Raw genomic sequence first — 20,392 nt, forward strand, 5'->3', positions numbered from 1 at the left:
TCACACACATCCTCATTCATAGATCATGTTCTGGAAATAACAAACACAAAACGCTCCCACCTTACTTCTGCATGGTATGGCATATCTCCATGCTCTGAGCCCCCCTCCTGCAGGAACAGCTGGAACTGGCGGTGATTCAGGCCACGCGCCCGAATACAGTTCACGGTTTTCATGACCATGGTCATGATATCATCCAGCTCCAGAACCTTTCCACACAGAGCTTCCTGATGGATGATGCACTGATACGTTATCAGGGGTGGGTGACAGTTACTTTTTCGCAATTTCTCCTTCATTAGTCCAACAAGCCTGTTTTTCCTCCGCACACCGCAGGTGCACCATCTGTAGTTAGTCCCACCAACTTTTCCCACGGCAGTTTATTTTTACTTACGGACTTCTCCAGTGCAACAAAAATGTCCCGGCCCGTTGTGGTCCCATGCAGGGCAGCTACATCCAAGAGCTCCTCAGTGACACAGAGGTCCGGCTCCACGCCGCTAATAAAAACGGATAGATGCGCTGTATCCATGTTGTCTGTGCTTTCATCCACAGCTGATCAAAAAGATAGACAGCTGCGTGTCTCTTCGGCCAGCTGTGTTGCTCAATTTCCTGCTAATTCCACATTCTGCTGCGACTGCAGTTTGCCCTTAAATTCTCCTGCAATTCTTTGTTTTTCCTGAAGGCTAAATTGACTATACTTAGCGCCGTGTTTTGTGTCAAAAAGCCGAAGTGGATTGTACTCGTTCACGACCGACACCGCCTCATAACACAAAAGACATACTGGTTTCTCACCTTGAAGTACAAACATGTATTCGTTCTCCCGTGGTTCGTGAAACTGCCTTCCTTATGCATCAATTCTTCTTTTCTTGGACATGTTGAGGTTAATTTGTGGAGATTTCTCAATTCCAAATCGCCTTGACGGGACTTTGCTGCAGATGTAGTTTATGTGGCCCTCAGTATGATTTTTTTTCTCCTTCGATTCTGAGAAATAAAATTTTATTCGGATATTTTGGATAGCGGAAATTTCCTACATTACCCATAATCCTCGACCACCGACGACACTGATGATTCTCCAATCAGACTGAGGCTCACAGCGTCATCTATCGCCGTGATCGGGTTATTATTGGAGTGAATGGACGGCTGGAGCGTCTGCTCTGAGCGTCTCTGACCGCCGCGGATGGGTTTACATTGGAGTCAATTGAGAATCCAGAGCGTTTCATACAGACGTGGAAGGGTCCCTTTTGCGTCAGTATCAGACGCCTAGGGGCGTGACAGCTCGTCTGTATTTTACGAGTTGGGAATAAGAACAGCAAAAACGTATGTTAAGACAATCATGCACCTATCACGTTCTCGCGGGACAGATAAAATGACGTGGCGGGACACATTCGGTCCGCGGGCCTTGAGTTTGACACACGTGCTCTAAAGAATCAAACACCTTATAAACATCTAAAAAAAAACAGAATAAAGCTGTCCTCCTGTATCAATTCTGAATAATCTAATAAATCAAGAACCAATCTTATATTTTTAACAATGACTGCGTTTACATGGACAACAATAATCCACTCTTAATCTAATTAAGACCATAATTTGATTAAGAAACTACCATGCAAACAGCAACCTTAATCTAATTATGGTCATAATCTAATTAAGCTCTAATCGAATTAAGACAGGTGAATTACTCCTGTTTTAATCGTATTATGGACGTGCATTACAGACATGTAAACACCTTAATCGCATTATGAACGTCGGGTGAGCATTTTCACCGCATTTTGCGACAGGACACGATCACACACGGCAGTTTTACGCTTTACGGCGAACAAGAGAGTTCGGCTGTGTCCCAAACTGCATACTTGACTACTATAGGCCGGTAGTGGGGAAAAATACATGCATCTCGGCTACTATACAGTAGGTAAGTATGCGATTTGAGACGCAGCCCACGGCTTCAAGCAGTCGTCTATTTGCACGTATAGCATGACAAATAATTAACTGCACTTGAAGCGTTCGTAAAAAAAATTAATAAAAACACGCAAAACTGTATACGGTACCATAACGAGGACGAACTGTATGTTGATACGTGAAATTCTGGAGGGACGTCGGACGGCGTGGCGCGGTGACGTAATGACGCGGGCTGTTAATTTTATTATGATCAATAACATGTAAAACGGGTACATGACTGGAGTATTCTAAAAGCGACTCATGTAAACACCTTAATCACATTATTACCTTACTTAAATTAAGGTCAATAATTAGATTATTGCTGTCCATGTAAACGTAGTCAGTGTGTCTTTATTCATAAAACCAGACTGTGTCTCATCTATTACAGAATCCAGTACAGATTTTAATCTTTTAACAAATATAAGAGCTAAAATTGTGTAATCATTGTTAAGCAGAGATACAGGACGCCAATTGTCAATTAAAAGTAAATCTTTCTTGGGTTTTGGGATTAAAGTAATTAAACCTTGAGTGAGGGTTGGGGGAAGAGTCTCATTCTGTTTACTTTCTTCAAAGACCTGAAGTAAAAAAGGGGATAATTCTTTAGAAAACTGATTGTAGATCTCTGTGGAAACCCCATCCGTTCCGGTGATTTATTGTTTTTAAGTTCTATAGCTGAGTTATTAACTTCTAATAAAGTAATTTCACTATCGCAAAGGTTTCTGTCATTTCTTGAGATAGTCTTGCAGGTTTTAACAGACTGCAGAAAAGTACAGGCTGACTCTTCAGAATAACTTCCATGGTAAAGATTACTGTAAAAATTAGCGCAGAAACGTGTAATTTCTTGAGGATTACTGGTCACTGTTCCATCAGTATTTAATATAATTCACAATCAGAAATACTCACCAACACGTCCAGTAAACATCATTAAATACTTTAAAGACAATATAAAACATACGGTGTGCATAAAATAAGGATATTTTCGTACCTCAGCCCATCACAGAGCGGCGACAAGCTGTACGATGACCAGTTTGTTTGTTTGTTTGTGTTTAGCATTAACGCTAACTTTTTTATTTTTCTTCTGCCTCTTCGTCCTTCTTCTTCTTTTTGTTTTAAAGGCGGTTGGAAAACCAACTTGAGGTGCATTACCGCCACCTACTGGACTGGAGTGTGGGCAGCAGATTGGCAATTCATACTAAATTATTAAAATCTCTGATTTATTAGTGATAATTTATAAGGGGACGGTGTATTTTCCCAGATGTTTTTCCCAGCAAGTTCTTTAGTGTCATGTTTTGTTTTCCAATCTGCATCTCTAGCTCAGTTCTTTCCTCCTCATATCTTTTGCAGTCTAACAGAATGTGTTTTCTGTCTCTTGTGTATTGCAGTGTGTGCAGAGTCCAGTGGGGTGTTTTCCTGTTCTGTGTAATGTTAGATTTAAGACAGCGTGATATTCTAAGACTCGTAATTATCGTCTCTTCCTCTCTCCTTTCCTTTATAATGGTGTTAATCTCTGCTCTACTTCATGGTATTTGTATTTCATCTGTTTCATGCTTTATCGATATTTCTGCCAGTACATCTACAGTTTCATTTCCTTCTACCCCTACATGTTCTGCTAACGCCCCCAACTGTAGAGAACTCTTTTCAGGAGAAAGTTTCAGATGCCGAGTGAAGACTGACACTTTTCTGAATAGAAATGGTGTTTTTTCAGAATAGAAAACAATAAACGTATATGCTGCTTGTCAGACTGTACGAACACGATCCCCGCTGTACTGTCAGCCATGTCACACTGTAGGATCTCAGTTCTCATTAATGTCAGACTGTACAAGACGTGAAAAACCGACGCACACAAGAAGAATCTTATGGAGTAGGAGAAGTCACACTACAGGACTGTGCCTCAGATCTTCTCACAGTACCAGAATTTAAACCCCGCATTTCCATTTCCAGAGGGGGTGCTGCGAAGAACGTCAAGTAGCACCGTGATGTCAGCAGTGAGATGCACGAGCTGATAGCGAGTGTTCAGATCCAAATCCAGCCCCTCCAGTAAAGGAGAGAAGTAAAAGTGACGATGGGCATCTAGACACACAGAAGCGGTATTAGGCGGATATTGACGAATTGGATTCACACTGTAAGATCTTTAAGAGTAACACACTATGGTTTATTAGTCACAGAGAAATATAAGAGCTGAGGAGTGCAGGCTGAGAAACACACACACTCTCGTACAGTCAAGGGAAGGCCTGCAGACATAACACACACACACACACACACACACACACGCACACACACACAGAGGCCTGTCCCGCCAGAAGGAAAGCAGAGCGTTATAACTTTAGAAGAATAATAAAAGGATATATACGAACATTAATAAAATAAATAAAAGAAAAGAAGACTATAACTTTATAAGAATAATAAAAGAAGTATTAAGATATTATAAGGATAATATAATGATATTATGAAGTATGGAGTACAGTAAACCACTTGCAAGCAGTATAACCATATATGAAACAGAAATGTAGAGCAAATAAATTATAAACCAGAAATACAGAAAAATGTGAAAGAAACTTACTCATAATATACTTGGAGGTGGGGAAGAGTCTTGACTCATGGGGAGAAGTCAGGAGTAATACAGACGAAGGCTATATTACTCCTGAAAACCAAGAGGGGCCATTTATAAGGGTAGTTGAGTCACGTTGCACCTGCGAGATAACTGTGAGACCAAGGTCTCTCCGAAATGTTGTGTCTCGTACCTCTTTCAAACCTAATGGTGTTCGGTAAAGGCTCTTTCCAAAACATACTGGTATTTTTGATAAGCGCTTTCTAAAACATACTGGTAATTTTGATAAGCGCTTTCTAAAACAGAATGGTATTCTTTGTGTAGAACACTGTATAAATAAAGGAGCCTCAGCTGCAGGTGTCAGATCACTTCTGAGAATTCTCATCGGTGTGGATCTCGTGTGGTGGAACGGAACCAATAAATCTGGAACCTTGCTTCTTCTCACTCATGGCTGTTGTTTTATGTTTCTATCTCCAACTGGGTTTGCAGATGTGAGTATTTGCTTCTATGTTGAATTTTTAAGTGTCTTCGGGTAATAGGCTAAATTTGAGCCAACAGTTCATTAAAGGGGGAAACATGGAAAATATTTTCTACTGTATATTGGGGGGGGGGGGGGGGGGGGGCAGATTGGTATTTCCTCAACATTGGTGAGGGGGGGCAACACATGACCCCCCCCCAAGAGAATGCGTGGTTATGCCATGAACATATTCATCATATAACACAACAATTACAATATATAATTTATCAACAAATGACATGCCCTGTTCTTAAAAATCTATTTAGAGCTATCAGAACTGCTCTTTAGAAAATTAATCAACACCTTCTGACCAATCACAGTCCAGAACAGCACTGTAATATAAACTGTAATAATGAGCTCTATTACCATTTAAATTTAAACAGTTCTCTTCTTCTCCATTGTGTCTTTCTGCAGGAAGACGAGCTACAGAACATCATTTGATCAACACAGGTGACTTTAATGTTTACCAGACTGACAAGTCACAAATAACGGTCCTGTTATGATCTGCTGCAGGCCAGACCACAACATTTCATACAAAACCACACACACACACACACACACACACACACACACACACACACACACACACACACACACACACACACACACACACACAGAGAGTACTAAATAGTCAGATTTTTATTCTGATTTCTGTGACAGTGAGTGTAAGTGTAAATTAGTAAAGAATGAACAGTCAGTGATGTTTATATTCTCTGTACAGTCTATCAGTGATTTTATGTATCTCTGATTCCACTTAATTATTTAAATCAGTAAGATTACTGAGTGCCTCTGTATTCAGAAGGTACGTCCAGATCTGTTCTTTTCTTCTACCCAGTTGTGGGCTATTTCCTGTTCAAGTGTGTGGTTATTAACATCACCACAGAACTGCATGGTGTCATTACTCTTTCATGCAGAGCAGATCTTCCTCAGTTTCTGTATTCTCAATTCCCTATAAGAATATTTAACATGATTACTTGGCTTTTTTGTTGATGTGTGTAGGGGAGAGCGGGCACAACCTAACACTTTTTGCTTTCTCACATTTGTGGAAAAGTACTTACGGTTCAAAGCATTTATTATTATTATTATTATTTACATTAATTTTTTTTATAAATGCTTCAAAACATTGGAGCATTGAATTTAAATGTGTACATTAAATGTGTACATTGTTCCTGTTAATATAATTACAAAGTATGGAAACTCAAAGAAAAAAAAAACTTGTGAATGTAATAAGTTTGATTTATGTACAACTTTGATCAATACTAAACCATTTATTATTTAAATATTAATAATCATTTGATTTGGTTTCCATTTTGTCTTTAAGTCAGTATATTATAAGAAATATAAACAATCCCATCAATACATTGAACACCTTAAAAGAAAGGTACAAGGTTTCCAAATGTTGAATAAATGGTGAAGCAATAAATTGATTTTTTAAGTTAATCTGTGAAAGTTGTACGCATGCAGAATGGTATGAGGTATTATCCCATTTTTCTTTGCCCAGGAGTGTACGGCTGTAGACAGTTTATTATGATTTGCAGCAGAATATCTGATACGAACATGGGACTGCAGACTGACTGCACTTATTTTTAATCCGGGTGAACACTGTGTGATTTTTAATAGTCCTTTGTGACTGCTGCTTGTCAGACTGTACGAACACGATCCCCGCTGCACTGTGAGCCATGTCACACTGTAGGATCTCAGTTCTCATTAATGTCAGACTGTACAAGACCTGAAAAACCGACGCACACAAGAAGACTCGTATGGAGTAGGAGACGTCACACTACAGGACTGTGCCTCAAATCTTCTGACACTGCCAGAATTTAATCAGAGGGAAAATCTGATCACAACGGCCATTAATCTGCTGTCGGGGAACACGTCAAACTACCGATCAAAGACTACAGATTTTGGCCCAGGATTATAGGAATCTTTTAGGATTCTCAAAATTAGTTTCAGACATTTATTCATTTATTCATCAAACGACTAAATCGTGGTCAAAATCCTACAGTGTGAACCGGCTTAAGTATTTATACTCCGCTGTTGCTTATAAATCCAAACATTTCTGCATATTGCAGCTAAATATCAGTTAAAACAATATGATTTATGATTTATTCTGCTAGCATGGATCTGTCCCTCTTCTGACATACGCTCAGGGTCTTATTGTGGTAAAATGTTTTTTCTTCAGCCTGCTAGGATGTTCATGTTAGCATTGTTGGTGGATCGTGTAAAGAAAATAAACTGATAAAATGATGAATGTGCTCGGATCTGTACGCACCGTCTAAGAAGAACACCGGTGATGTGAGCAGATTATTGGACTGACAAAATACAGAACAGGATGTAGGACCGTGTGGCTAAAACCAGATGTGAAACAGCAGCACTTGTCCTCAGAGCGCTGGAGGGAGTGTGTGAGAAATGGCCAAACTCCTGTCTACATTTCTTCTACAGATGCTGTTTGGTGAGTTCATACACACATTAGCAGATGATCAGATAGTAAACTATAAAAGACTGTTATTAGCCGCTGTAGCTGTGAAAGTGTGAGTAATGTTCAGGACTCTGAATGTATTAATGCACTATAGCTGGTTTGGACAGTGATGATGAATCTGCTCTCTTGTTGTTCCTTCAGGTTTCTTTACACCGTGTCTCCTTGAGATCGCTTCAACTGATCATTCATCTGTCCCTCCTGGAGAGAACATCACCCTGCTCTGTAACATCACTAATTATTCTGAGATATCGTGGTATCGACTGAGATCTGAGGAGGTGAAGCTGCTGATATCTGCTGAAGAATTAAAGCTGGAGAAAACCGTTTTCCTCCGTTATAATGTGAACAAGAGTCACTTTGATATAACAGAAAGCAGCAGTTCAGTCAGTTTAGTGATTATTGGAGTTAGAGAGACAGATCTGGGATTTTATTTCTGTGGAGGTCGAAACAACGCAACACACATTCAGTTTGGGAAACTCATCAGACTGGACTTTACAGGTGGGTGCCAATACTTTATTCAGTCTGATTATTGCTATTTAATATTGTTTTAGTTCGTGTGTTTATTTTTCATAATATTATTGATATCTTGTGTATTATTTCAAGGATTATTTTTATGAACAAACAGTAAAATCTCGCGCACCTGACACTCCAGACTTTTTAAAGTTCTGCTAATCTGGACATTATTTCCTCTCTGGCTTCGTTTTCTTCAAGAGTTCTTTATTTTGTTCAGCCACACTTTAAAGAGCAGTGTTGAGAATGTTGTTGAACTGTGAGGAGATCAGTTCAGTGTGGAGGAGAAAAGTGTTTCAAATAGTGACTCATGTCCCAAATTCATGACTGAGAGAAACCTTAATAAAAGAAAAATATAAGGAGATATCAGTACAGATGTGGTGAGCTGAAACTACTGTGATGATTAATAAAGCAGAGAAGAAAACACTTTTCTCCCGGTTATTGTTGTTGTTGGTTTATTGTTACACAGTGTATAAGTGACGGCCTGATCGTTGTGTGTTTAACACTAAATTAAAGTTATAAAAGATATCAGAATGTCATCTGATACACTTTCCTCTCAGATACTTTACTGATATCTCTGTGTTCCTCTGTGTTTCAGCTGATCAGCATCATGAGACTGATCGTTCAGACACACAGCAGTCTGTAGGTCCTGCACTCTGTGGAATTATTATTATAATCCTATTATGTGTGTGTGCGGTCTTTGTTTCAATAAGCATCATCTGCTCCTCTCTGTACTGTTCCACGCTACAAGGTGAGAACTTACAGCCTGAAGACCAACATTTACACCGTTCACCCTGTCACACACACTTCCCTTTATTTACGACACTTCCTGTTGTTCCAGGCCGTGCAGCAGCCCTTATACACTAGTGCAGAATGAATGTGTAATGAAAACGTTAGTGATTGTAAAAAGCTGTGTAGTGAAATCTGTGTGTTTGACATTTTTGAGATTGTCGTCTTTGTCTATGTTAAATTCTCTTATTTTTCAGATAAGTGTTCTTCCACTGGGGACTCAAACGAGAAGGTACCAGAAAAACGATGAAATGATGAAATGTAGTTGATGGAAGTCAGCGCTGAGATCATGTCACTATTAAAGCAGACTAATAACGTCACATTATCAGATGTTTCTCTCTGCAGGAAGTGGACCTGCACCTGTCTGATTTGACCTCTGTGACCTACACAAGTGTCTCCTGACGGCCCAGAAATCATCAGCAGCATGAGGATCAGAATCAGCAGAGAACCTGCTACGATCCCATCGACCTCGCATACATCAAGTACTCACTAATAATCCGTGTGGTCTGAAGATTAATGACTTCCTGTTCCGCCCCCAAAAGCATGTTATCTGGGTGATTCCCCAACTGTGCCGTCATTCAGCTCTCGTAACTCTTAAACTTCAATTTTTAAAATAATTGTTCAACAATGAATCGAGGAAAACGTTCATTTAACTATTCAAAAATGTCTTGACTTCAAACAACAACAACAACAACAAAATATTTACAAGGATTCTTTGGTACATTTTTCTCTTAAAAGAGTTCCAAGGTTAAAAGTAGTGATGTTAAAGCTTCATGAAGAGTTGAAGCATTAAAGGCAGATGTGTTGATGTTTGTTTCTTTGGGCTATAAGTGACACTAGAGCTCTAGTGGTTAAAAGACTTTAGTCCTGTGTAACATGTAACACTGCACTGTGTGTACAGGCCAATACGAAGTAAATGACTGATATAATCAATATCAAATAAATGAATTCCTGAAGGTGAATTACTGTGTTTATTTTACTCCAGACAAAAGCCCAAAGCTTTATATAAACACATGTGAAACGTGGACAGAGACGTGCTGCAGTTTCCTGCTTTTATTTCTGTCTTTTTTCTTTTTTTTAATAAACATTATAATGCTAATAGTTCCACATTATTTGCACTGTTTTTATAGAACTTTAATCTGTTCTTGTCTATAAGATTAAAATGTAGGGAGGAATATTATGTTTCAGCTGCTCAGTATTTCGTTAAACAGGCAGTGAATGGCTCTTTTGAGATTGAATATGGCTTGCACCAAGTCAGAGGGTGATGAGGTGTGTGTGTGTGTGTGTGTGTGTGTGTGTGTGTGTGTGTTTTGGGAAAGTGACTATTTCTACCCTGTAATTAATCCAGATTAATTTAATAAAATACTGTAGTAACCTCAGGGCTAAAGCCACTACATCTTATTGTTAGCCAGTTATTTAACTTCTTTATTCTACACTTGATATATTTTTCTGCCCACTTTAAAATGCTACTCATTGCAGAATGTTGCCGGTAGGTGGCGATATTTACTGACTGGAAGAAGAACGTCATACATATAAATCTTAGTCCACAAAACAGGACAGGTCTTGAACTTTATTTTATATCTTTATTTGAAGAGAGATTAAATGTCAGTTATCAGATTCTGATGGAGGGTTAAATCTTTCTTCTAATCCCTGTAAAACTCTTTAGGTTTTAATACGGTCTGTTAAACCTGACTGCAAATTAATTCTAAGAAATTATAGATTTATAATAGACATATTAAACATTACAGCATTTTGTTATTACTCCTCACTGAACATAGCAGATGAGAATATTAAGTGAGATCTTGTGTCTCAGTTCAGAAGAAAAGGAATCGATTGTATTTTACCCAGTTGTTGGTTATTTCCTGTTCAGGACATGTGGTTTTAGTATCATTGTGGTTTCAGCGTTTGATCAAAACGGGGCCTCAGAACCACAGTAACGTGTTTTATTATGTTTCTGAATTCTCGATAAAGGTTTTCAGTATAATCCCCCATTAGAGCATTTAGACAATGAGTATTCATTATAGCACGATCTACATTGTGTATTTTCCTCCCTGATTAACAACCAACGTTCAGGAGTTCATACTGCAGATCCCCTTCCTCTTAGACTTCTTCAGCAAGCACCATTTACACTCAAATATATTCATCATATAACACAACAATTTGCCAACAATAACAATATTTAATTTATTAACAAATGTCATGCACTGTTTTTTTTAAATGTATTTATAATTATATATTACATTGTGGAAAGTTTGCGAAACTAGTTAGTTCCTGTTCTCACTTACGTGATAGCAGCTATAAATAGTCGTTCCATCACCAGCCTCAGTGTTTTTTCTCTCTTGAAGTTAATACGACAAAAAAAACAACAAAAAAAAACACGGCTTGTTGTGTAAACAGGAAACTACAAAGCATAAACTCCCCTGTCCTGAAGATGCCAGAAAACTTCAAGTTACAACTTTACCTCTGACTGTTACAAAGCACTGACGCTGGAGTCTCTTTCCATAAATGTTAAATAAACCTCTCCTTACTATAGAAACATTTCCTTATGTTTTAATCTATTTATGTGTTTGCCGTACAAGTCCCTGTGGATGAGTTGTTGCTATAGAAACGATAAGATATTAAAACCAGGGCATTACTATAAACTTGTGATTTGCAGCTGCACTACTGTCAGAGCTGCTGTTATAGAAAATTATTCAACACCTTCCGACCAATCACAATCCAGAATTCAACAGCACTGTAATATAAACTGTAATAATGAGCTCTATTACCATTTAAACTTAAACAGTTCTCTTCTTCTCCATTGTGTCTTTCTGCAGGAAGACGAGCTACAGAACATCATTTGATCAACACAGGTGACTTTAATGTTTACCAGACTGACAAGTCACAAATAACGGTCCTGTTATGATCTGCTGCAGGCCAGACCACAACATTTCATACAAAACCACACACACACACACACACACACACACACACACACACACACACACACACACACACAGAGTACTAAATAGTCAGATTTTTATTCTGATTTCTGTGACAGTGAGTGTAAGTGTAAATTAGTAAAGAATGAACAGTCAGTGATGTTTATATTCTCTGTACAGTCTATCAGTGATTTTATGTATCTCTGATTCCACTTAATTATTTAAATCAGTAAGATTACTGAGTGCTTCTGTATTCAGAAGGTACGTCCTGATCTGTTCTTTTCTTCTACCCAGTTGTGGGCTATTTCCTGTTCACAGTGTGTGGTTATTAACATCACCACTATTATTATTATTATTTACATTAATTTTTTTTTAAATAAATGCTTCAAAACATTGGAGCATTGAATTTAAATGTGTACATTAAATGTGTACATTGTTCCTGTTAATATAATTACAAAAGTATGGAAACTCAAAGAAAAAAAAAAACATGTAGATGTAATAAGTTTGATTTATATACAACTTTGATCAATACTAAACCATTTATTATTTACATATTAATAATCATTTGCTTTGGTTTCCATTTTGTCTTTAAGTCAGTATATTATAAGAAATATAAACAATCCCATCAATACATTGAACACCTTAAAAGAAAGGTACAAGGTTTCCAAATGTTGAAGAAATGGTGAAGCAATAAATTGATTTTTTTAAGTTAATATGTGAAAGTTGTACGCATGCAGAATGGTATGAGGTGTTATCCCATTTTTCTTTGCCCAGGAGTGTACGGCTGTAGACAGTTTATTATGATTTGCAGCAGAATATCTGATATGAACATGGGACTGCAGACTGACTGCACTTATTTTTAATCCGGGTGAACACTGTGTGATTTTTAATAGTCCTTTGTGACTGCTGCTTGTCAGACTGTACGAACACGATCCCCGCTGTACTGTGAGCCATGTCACACTGTAGGATCTCAGTTCTCATTAATGTCAGACTGTACAAGACGTGAAAAACTGATGCACACAATAAGACTCGTACGGAGTAGGAGAAGTCACACTACAGGACTGTGCCTCAAATCTTCTCACACTGCCAGAATTTAATCAGAGGGAAAATCTGATCACAACGGCCATTAATCTGCTGTCGGGGAACACGTCAAACTACCGATCAAAGACTACAGATTTTGGCCCAGGATTATAGGAATCTTTTAGGATTCTCCAAATTAGTCTCAGAGATTTATTCATTTATTCATCAGACGACTAAATCGTGGTCAAAATCCTACAGTGTGAACCGGCTTAAGTATTTATACTCAGCTGTTGCTTATAAATCCAAACATTTCTGCATATTGCAGCTAAATATCAGTTAAAACAATATGATTTATGATTTATTCTGCTAGCATGGATCTGTCCCTCTTCTGACATACGCTCAGGGTCTTATTGTGCTAAAATGTTTTTCCTTCAGCCTGCTAGGATGTTCATGTTAGCATTGTTGGTGGATCGTGTAAAGAAAATAAACTGATAAAATGATGAATGTGCTCGGATCTGTACGCACCGTCTAAGAAGAACACCGGTGATGTGAGCAGATTATTGAACTGACAAAATACAGAACAGGATGTAGGACCGTGTGGCTAAAACCAGATGTGAAACAGCAGCACTTGTCCTCAGAGCGCTGGAGGGAGTGTGTGAGAAATGGCCAAACTCCTGTCTACATTTCTTCTACAGATGCTGTTTGGTGAGTTCATACACACATTAGCAGATGATCAGATAGTAAACTATAAAAGACTGTTATTAGCCGCTGTAGCTGTGAAAGTGTGAGTAATGTTCAGGACTCTGAATGTATTAATGCACTACAGCTGGTTTGGACAGTGATGATGAATCTGCTCTCTTGTTGTTCCTTCAGGTTTCTTTACACCGTGTCTCCTTGAGATCGCTTCAACTGATCATATATCTGTCCATCCTGGAGAGAACATCACCCTGCTCTGTAACATCACTAATTATTCTGAGATATCGTGGTATCGACTGAGATCTGAGGAGGTGAAGCTGCTGATATCTGCTGAAAAATTTAACCTGAAGAAAACCTTTTCCCTCAGTTATAATGTGAACAAGAGTCACTTTGATATGACAGAAAGCAGCAGTTCAGTCAGTTTAGTGATTATTGGAGTTAGAGACACATCTGGGATTTTATTTCTGTGGAGGTCGAAACGACGCAACACACATTCAGTTTGGGAAACCCATCAGACTGGACTTTACAGGTGGGTGCCAATACTTTATTCAGTCTGATTATTGCTATTTAATTTGGTTTTAGTTCGTGTGTTTATTTTTCATATTATTATTGATATCTTGTGTATTATTTCAAGGATTATTTTTATGAACAAACAGTAAAATCTCGCGCACCTGACACTCCAGACTTTTTAAAGTTCTGCTAATCTGGACATTATTTCCTCTCTTGCTTCATTTTCTTCAAGGGTTCTTTATTTTGTTCAGCCACACTTTAAAGAGCAGTGTTGAGAATGTTGTTGAACTCTGAGGAGATCAGTTCAGTGTGGAGGAGAAAAGTGTTTCAAATAGTGACTCATGTCCCAGATTCATGACTGAGAGAAACCTTAATAAAAGAAAAATATAAGGAGATATCAGTACAGATGTGGTGAGCTGAAACTACTGTGATGATTAATAAAGAAGAAAAGAAAACACTTTTCTCTCGGTTATTGTTGTTGTTGTTTATTGTTACACAGTGTATAAGCGACAGCCTGATCGTTGTGTGTTTAACACTAAATTAAACTTATAAAAGATATCAGAATGTCATCTGATACACTTTCCTCTCAGATACTTTACTGATATCTCTGTGTTCCTCTGTGTTTCAGCTGATCAGCATCATGAGACTGATCGTTCAGACACACAGCAGTCTGTAGGTCCTGCACTCTGTGGAATTATTATTATAATCCTATCATGTGTGTGTGCGGTCTTTGTTTCAATAAGCATCATCTGCTCCTCTCTGTACTGTTCCACGCTACAAGGTGAGAACTTACAGCCTGAAGACCAACATTTACACCGTTCACCCTGTCACACACACTTCCCTTTATTTACGACACTTCCTGTTGTTCCAGGCTGTGCAGCAGCCCTTATACACTAGTGCAGAATGAATGTGTAATGAAAACGTTAGTGATTGTAAAAAGCTGTGTAGTGAAATCTGTGTGTTTGACATTTTTGAGATTGTCGTCTTTGTCTATGTTAAATTCTCTTATTTTTCAGATAAGTGTTCTTCCACTGGGGACTCAAACGAGAAGGTACCAGAAAAATGATGAAATGATGAAATGTAGTTGATGGAAGTCAGCGCTGAGATCATGTCACTATTAAAGCAGACTAATAACGTCACATTATGAGATGTTTCTCTCTGCAGGAAGTGGACCTGCACCTGTCTGATTTGACCTCTGTGACCTACACAAGTGTCTCATGACGGCCCAGAAATCATCAGCAGCATGAGGATCAGAATCAGCAGAGAACCTGCTACGATCCCATCGACCTCGCATACATCAAGTACTCACTAATAATCCGTGTGGTCTGAAGATTAATGACTTCCTGTTCCGCCCCCAAAAGCATGTTATCTGGGTGATTCCCCAACTGTGCCGTCATTCAGCTCTCGTAACTCTTAAACTTCAATTTTTAAATAATTGTTCAACAATGAATCGAGGAAAACATTCATTTAACTATTCAAAAATGTCTTAACTTCAAACAACAGCAATAACAAAATATTTACAAGGACTCTCTGGTACATTTTGCTCTTAAAAGAGTTCCAATGTTAAAAGTAGTGATGTTAAAGCTTCATGAAGAGTTGAAGCATTAAAGCCAGATGTGTTGAAGATGTTTGTTTCTTTGGGCTATAAGTGCACACTAGAGCTCTAGTGGTTAAAAGACTTTAGTCCTGTGTAACATGTAACACTGCACTGTGTGTACAGGCCAATACGAAGTAAATGACTGATATAATCAATATCAAATAAATGAATTCCTGAAGGTGAATTACTGTGTTTATTTTACTCCAGACAAAAGCCCAAAGCTTTATATAAACACATGTGAAACGTGGACAGAGACGTGGTGCAGTTTCCTGCTTTTATTTCTGTCTTTTTTTTTAAAATAAACCTTATAAGGAGAATTTTAATTAAATATATATTTAGGAAGCGCAGTTGTTTAACAGGAGCATTAGTTTCAAAATGTCCCCATACTAGCAAGTAACTTTAAAAAAAAATTATTTTAATAATGTTACCAAAGATATATCTAAAATGTACACACACACACACACACACACACACACACACACACACACACACACACACACACACACACACAGGTTGTTGTGAATAAATGTTTACCTGTGATTAAAATGTACTTTACCTTTGTATACAGATTTGAAGAATGTAATATTAGTGAGAGAGAATCAGCACTGCAATCCTGGAATCAGACATTAAATAGTTTAATATAAAGGCTTGTGATGTAAATAAAGTGTTAAAGTATTGATGTGATTTATCTTCACTGCATGTTAGAGGTGTAGACTACAGTAATACAGGAGTGTAGCACATGTACAGTATCCTTTTGCTGCCACCTACTGGACGGAGTGAACTTATTCAGTGTGTAAAGGGTTAAAGAATATAAAAGACATTGTCTATTTAATTAGAGAGGAGATTATCATAGATGATGTACTAACACTGATAGTATACACGTTAAGACATGTGAAAGGATCTTTTGAGAAATTAAAATAGGTTAATTTTATTTATGAGCAGGATTTTAATTTCAGATCCAGACTGTATTGTAAAATTACTTCTTCACAGTTAAGAAGCATGTAGGTAAGGGATCTACTGTTTCAGCAGGGTTATTTAAGGGTGTGGTGTTTATGGAAGAATTTTGTTGATATTTATACATCATGTTCATACTGAATTGCAGAAATGTGGATTATTTCAAGCATCAGTGACAGAGGAATACAGAAATCTAACTTGTGTTTATCTAAAGTTAAACAAACAAACAAACAAACAAATAAACAAACAAACAAAACAATGTTTTAGTACCCTTTAGTTTTGCTCCTGTTGTTCTGACCAATGAAAAAGCAGCACTACAGCCTGCCCCGCTCTGATTGGATGACAGCTTCAGTACACTGTGAGAAAAAAGTTAGGAAGAAAAAATATTCGGGGTTTAATCCGAATTCTATCCTTCAGTGGAGATGTGTCAGAGCCCCTTGTGTGATTCAGGTGATACTTCACAGAAGAATTATTTCTTATTCGGATTCTGGTTGTTTATTTTTACTCTCTCCTAAAACACGGTACACTGTGTCTCCATTCACCACAGAAACATCACTTCACTGAGGGACAGCAGCGCGCGAGGACCGCTCGAGCCCTGAACCTCTGCGTTACTAGGCAACACGCGCGCCCGCGAAACTCAGAGAGAGAGAGAGAGAGAGAGAGAGACTTGACTTTTTAACACATTTAGTACATCAGTTTTGGTATATTTACATATTTAAATTTTTATTTATTTATTTATTTTAAAAGAAGAGCCCCATAGACCCCCCCCCCTCAATCTGTAGCGTCTCCTTGGTGACATTACGCCCATGGTGTGTTGTACAGATCTGATGAAGTTTCTCCAGTCTGGGAAGAAGTTTGTCAGTATTTTGTTTTCCTTTAGTCAGTTCTAGAAACCGGTTGATCTGCTCTGTGGTGTAGAACAGGTTCAGGTTGTTCTGGACAGTTAAATGTGTGTGGTTGTTCTGGGGTGATGTCTTCCTCCTCCGTGTCTGTGAGGGGTTCCTCTCCTGTAGCTCCTGCACTGCACTCTGGGCCCAAGTCCTCCAACTTCTCAACATTGTGCTGTGGCTGTTTGAACGATTCCTCCACCATGTTATTGTTTCCAGTTCAGTTTTATTTTTCTCAATGTTCTTGTCCTGTGTGTTCTTCTGTTGCTCTTGTGTGGAGTCACTGTCTCCGACAGCGATAGCGGTGTAGGGTTTGCTATGAGTGCTGTCTGCGGTGTTGGTTTTATTACTATCATGGGCACGGGTGTTGGTGCTGTCACTGGGTGCTGTGATTATTTCAGTGGTGTTGTGTTCGTCACTGACCTCTTCCTGCTGTAACCTCGGTGTGTCGTTACCCCCCCTCTGCCCCAGGCTCCTGTTCTCCGGTGTTCCCCCGCTGACTGTCTCTGCGCTGCTGCTGCTGCTGTACCCGGCCATGTCGCCCCCAGAGCTCCCAGGCTGCACCGCTCTGCGTGGGCAGCTCAGCCTTTTATGCCCGATCTCCCAACACCCAAAACACCTCAGGCGTTCCGTGGTGGCAAAAACGCTGTAGCTGCTGTCGCCGACTTTACACTTAAAGTTAACATCCAGTTTTTGGTCGCGGTTGTTAATAAACATATAAACCTGTCTCCGGAAAGACAGGACGTGTTTCACCGAGTTATTACAGCCGAGCGGAAGATCAGTCATGGGGCTTTCCGAAGCAGGCCAGCTCCTTCATTATCAGCTCGTCTTTGATGAAGAGGGGTACGTTTGAAATAACGACTCATGTCGCAGGGGCAGAAAGAGGGGTAACATGTAGCATGACACCTTTCAGCAATATTCCATTTTCACACAGCGTGTTGGCGAATCTTTCTTTCTTTAGAAAAACAACCACCACTTTGTTCATTCGGGAGGCGGAGTCGATGTTTTCACACCCGACCTGCTCTCCCATCGCTAGCAGAACCTCCTCCACCTGTTCTCCATTCTCCGGTACCCACCTGACACCATGGAGGAGAGACAGTGTCTCCCCTCCGGCCTCAGGGGCCATGGCGTCCCGCTCCCTCTTACCCACTCCCAACTTTCACCAATCACCGATAACTCACATAACTTAACATTCAATAAGTTAAATAAAATAAAATAAAAACAAACTCGCAGAAAACTTTGGCAAAATGCCAAACCGTTCACACGCGCTCCACACACCACACTCACTCCTGCACCGCCCATGTGCAGAGAGAGAGAGAGAGAGAGATTGTGATTTTTGTGGTAAATGTCTCTTTTGCAGTAGTTTATTAACAACATAGTTGATTGTGTTTCTTAATCGTGTTGTTTTCACACAGGAACAGTGAAAAGGAACAGGTCTGATCGAGTAATAAACTTCAGAAGCGGTTTTGAGATCAGACTGATGGCCTCAGGACAACTTTTATTCCTAAATGTGAAAATGACGATAAATGATATCAGTGTTACAGAAATTTCACCACCACAAGAAATATGTGTCTTTATGGGACAAAAAAAAAGAAACAGGACGAGAAGAACTAAGAAAAAAAAAAGTTAATTGAACTGTATAGTTCATGATAGTTCATTTAGCCTTAGAGAGTTTTGGTGAGCTAGCATTAGCGTGCTAATACATCAGTGAGCTAACGAGATAACCTATGAACCAATCCTGATTGACATGTCCAAAGTGTCCGTAGTGTATGAATGGGTGTGTGAGTGTGTATGTGATTGTGCCCTGTGATGGACTGGCACCTTGTCCAGGGTGTACCCCACCTTGTGCCCGATGCTTCCTGGAATAGGCTCCAGGTTCCCCGACCCTGAAAAGGAGTAAGCGGTTGAAGATGGATGGATGGATGGATTTCATACAATATGTACATTTTCATACAATCACCTCCTCCATTTTCTGAATTAATTGTGGCTCTTCCAGTAATTTGATGTTGAGTTAGCCAGCTAACACACACTATGCTAATGTGATTTTTAGCCTAAGCCTACGATGGGCCATAGGAGACAGATTTGGACTGCTGGCAGGCCCGTCAAGCAAACACACTCTGTGTCTACGAAGCCACGCTGTTGTAGCACATGCAGGACGAGGCATGTCATTGTCCTGCTAAAATAACCATGGACTTCCTGGGAAAAGACGTTGCCTTGATGGCAGCATATGTCTCTCTAAAATCCTAATATACACCTCCGCATCAATGGTTCCTTCACACATTTGCAAGTCACCCATGCCTTGGGCACTGATGCACCCCATACCATCACAGATGCTGGCTTTTACACCTTCCGCTTATAACAGTCTGGTTGGTCTTTTTCTTTGGCACTCAGAATTCGGGGTCAGTTTTTCTCAAAAACAATCTTAAACGTGTTCTCATCTGACCACAACACACGTTTCCACTGCCTTTCAGTCCATCTGAGATGAGCTCTGGCCCAGAGAACTCATTAGCGTTTCTGCATAGAGTTGATGTGTGGCTTCCTACTTGCATAATAGAGTTGCACATGTGTGATGGTACCATTGATGTGGAGGCGTATATTGGGATTTTAGAAAGACAAAGATTCAGTACATCTCTTCATAAAAGGGGTTTAGACCTCTTTAATTTTCTTTGTCACATTCAAGGGTTTAAGCCCACCTTCTTGCTGCCTTTTGGTTCTGCACATACACCCTGAATAGTACCGAATTTGTTTCCAACACTTTTGAGTAGGTACATCTACATACCTTGAAATGTGCTTATGTCACCTACTCAGCAGCCTGTAAACATGTTTAACAACAACAGAATAATTACTCTGGATGGAGGACGTGCCACAGATGTAGGGCTGGAGTCAAACAGAACAAATATGGAAGTTCAAATTCTTTCTCCTTTTAATCATTATGTCTAATAAAATAGTGCTTTGTTAAAATTATAGTCATTCCTGTAAGAAATGGGTGAAAACAAACATCAAACCTGACACAGTGCCGGAGTGGAGGTGGGTGTGAA

At 39.2% G+C, this 20,392-nt stretch overlaps 2 protein-coding genes and 2 long non-coding RNA genes across 37 annotated transcripts in view; 2 read left to right on the forward strand and 2 right to left on the reverse strand.

Annotated features, from left to right (window-relative positions):
- LOC108261135 (uncharacterized) overlaps positions 1–3,071 on the reverse strand; it is a 278,821-nt gene extending 275,750 nt beyond the window's left edge. The window contains exons 1-3 of one of the 3 annotated variants that reach the window (XR_008397867.1): positions 2,915–3,071; positions 1,031–1,274; positions 787–923 (exon numbers count right to left, since the gene is read on the reverse strand). This is a non-coding gene — a long non-coding RNA (uncharacterized LOC108261135). The remainder of the gene's footprint in view (positions 1–786; positions 924–1,030; positions 1,275–2,914) is intronic. The other 2 variants (XR_008397865.1, XR_008397866.1) reach the window with 2 other exon arrangements.
- LOC108274794 (uncharacterized) overlaps positions 1–20,392 on the reverse strand; it is a 588,939-nt gene that overhangs the window by 547,045 nt on the left and 21,502 nt on the right. The gene's annotated exons all lie outside the window — the stretch shown is intronic.
- Positions 7,014–9,811, forward strand: LOC108262313 (uncharacterized). Its single transcript, XM_053685880.1, has 5 exons — positions 7,014–7,446; positions 7,615–7,968; positions 8,579–8,731; positions 8,967–9,001; positions 9,115–9,811. Exons 1-5 carry the CDS (start codon positions 7,404–7,406, stop codon positions 9,169–9,171), a joined length of 642 nt encoding a protein of 213 aa, XP_053541855.1. The 5' UTR covers positions 7,014–7,403; the 3' UTR covers positions 9,172–9,811.
- On the forward strand, positions 12,314–15,697 carry LOC108274888 (uncharacterized). Its single transcript, XR_001814564.3, has 5 exons — positions 12,314–13,415; positions 13,584–13,935; positions 14,545–14,697; positions 14,933–14,967; positions 15,081–15,697. It is a non-coding gene; the product is annotated as an uncharacterized LOC108274888 (long non-coding RNA).

This window comes from Ictalurus punctatus, chromosome 14 (assembly GCF_001660625.3).
Source record: "Ictalurus punctatus breed USDA103 chromosome 14, Coco_2.0, whole genome shotgun sequence".
Classification (NCBI taxonomy): domain Eukaryota; kingdom Metazoa; phylum Chordata; class Actinopteri; order Siluriformes; family Ictaluridae; genus Ictalurus; species Ictalurus punctatus.

Excerpts from the sequence above, each read along its gene's own strand:
- LOC108262313 (XM_053685880.1), top strand. The coding sequence starts at position 7,404 with ATGGCCAAACTCCTGTCTACATTTCTTCTACAGATGCTGTTTG. Across the intron at positions 7,447-7,614 it reads TCTTCTACAGATGCTGTTTG|GTTTCTTTACACCGTGTCTC; the intron begins GTGAGTTCATAC and ends TTGTTCCTTCAG. Across the intron at positions 8,732-8,966 it reads GTACTGTTCCACGCTACAAG|ATAAGTGTTCTTCCACTGGG; the intron begins GTGAGAACTTAC and ends CTTATTTTTCAG.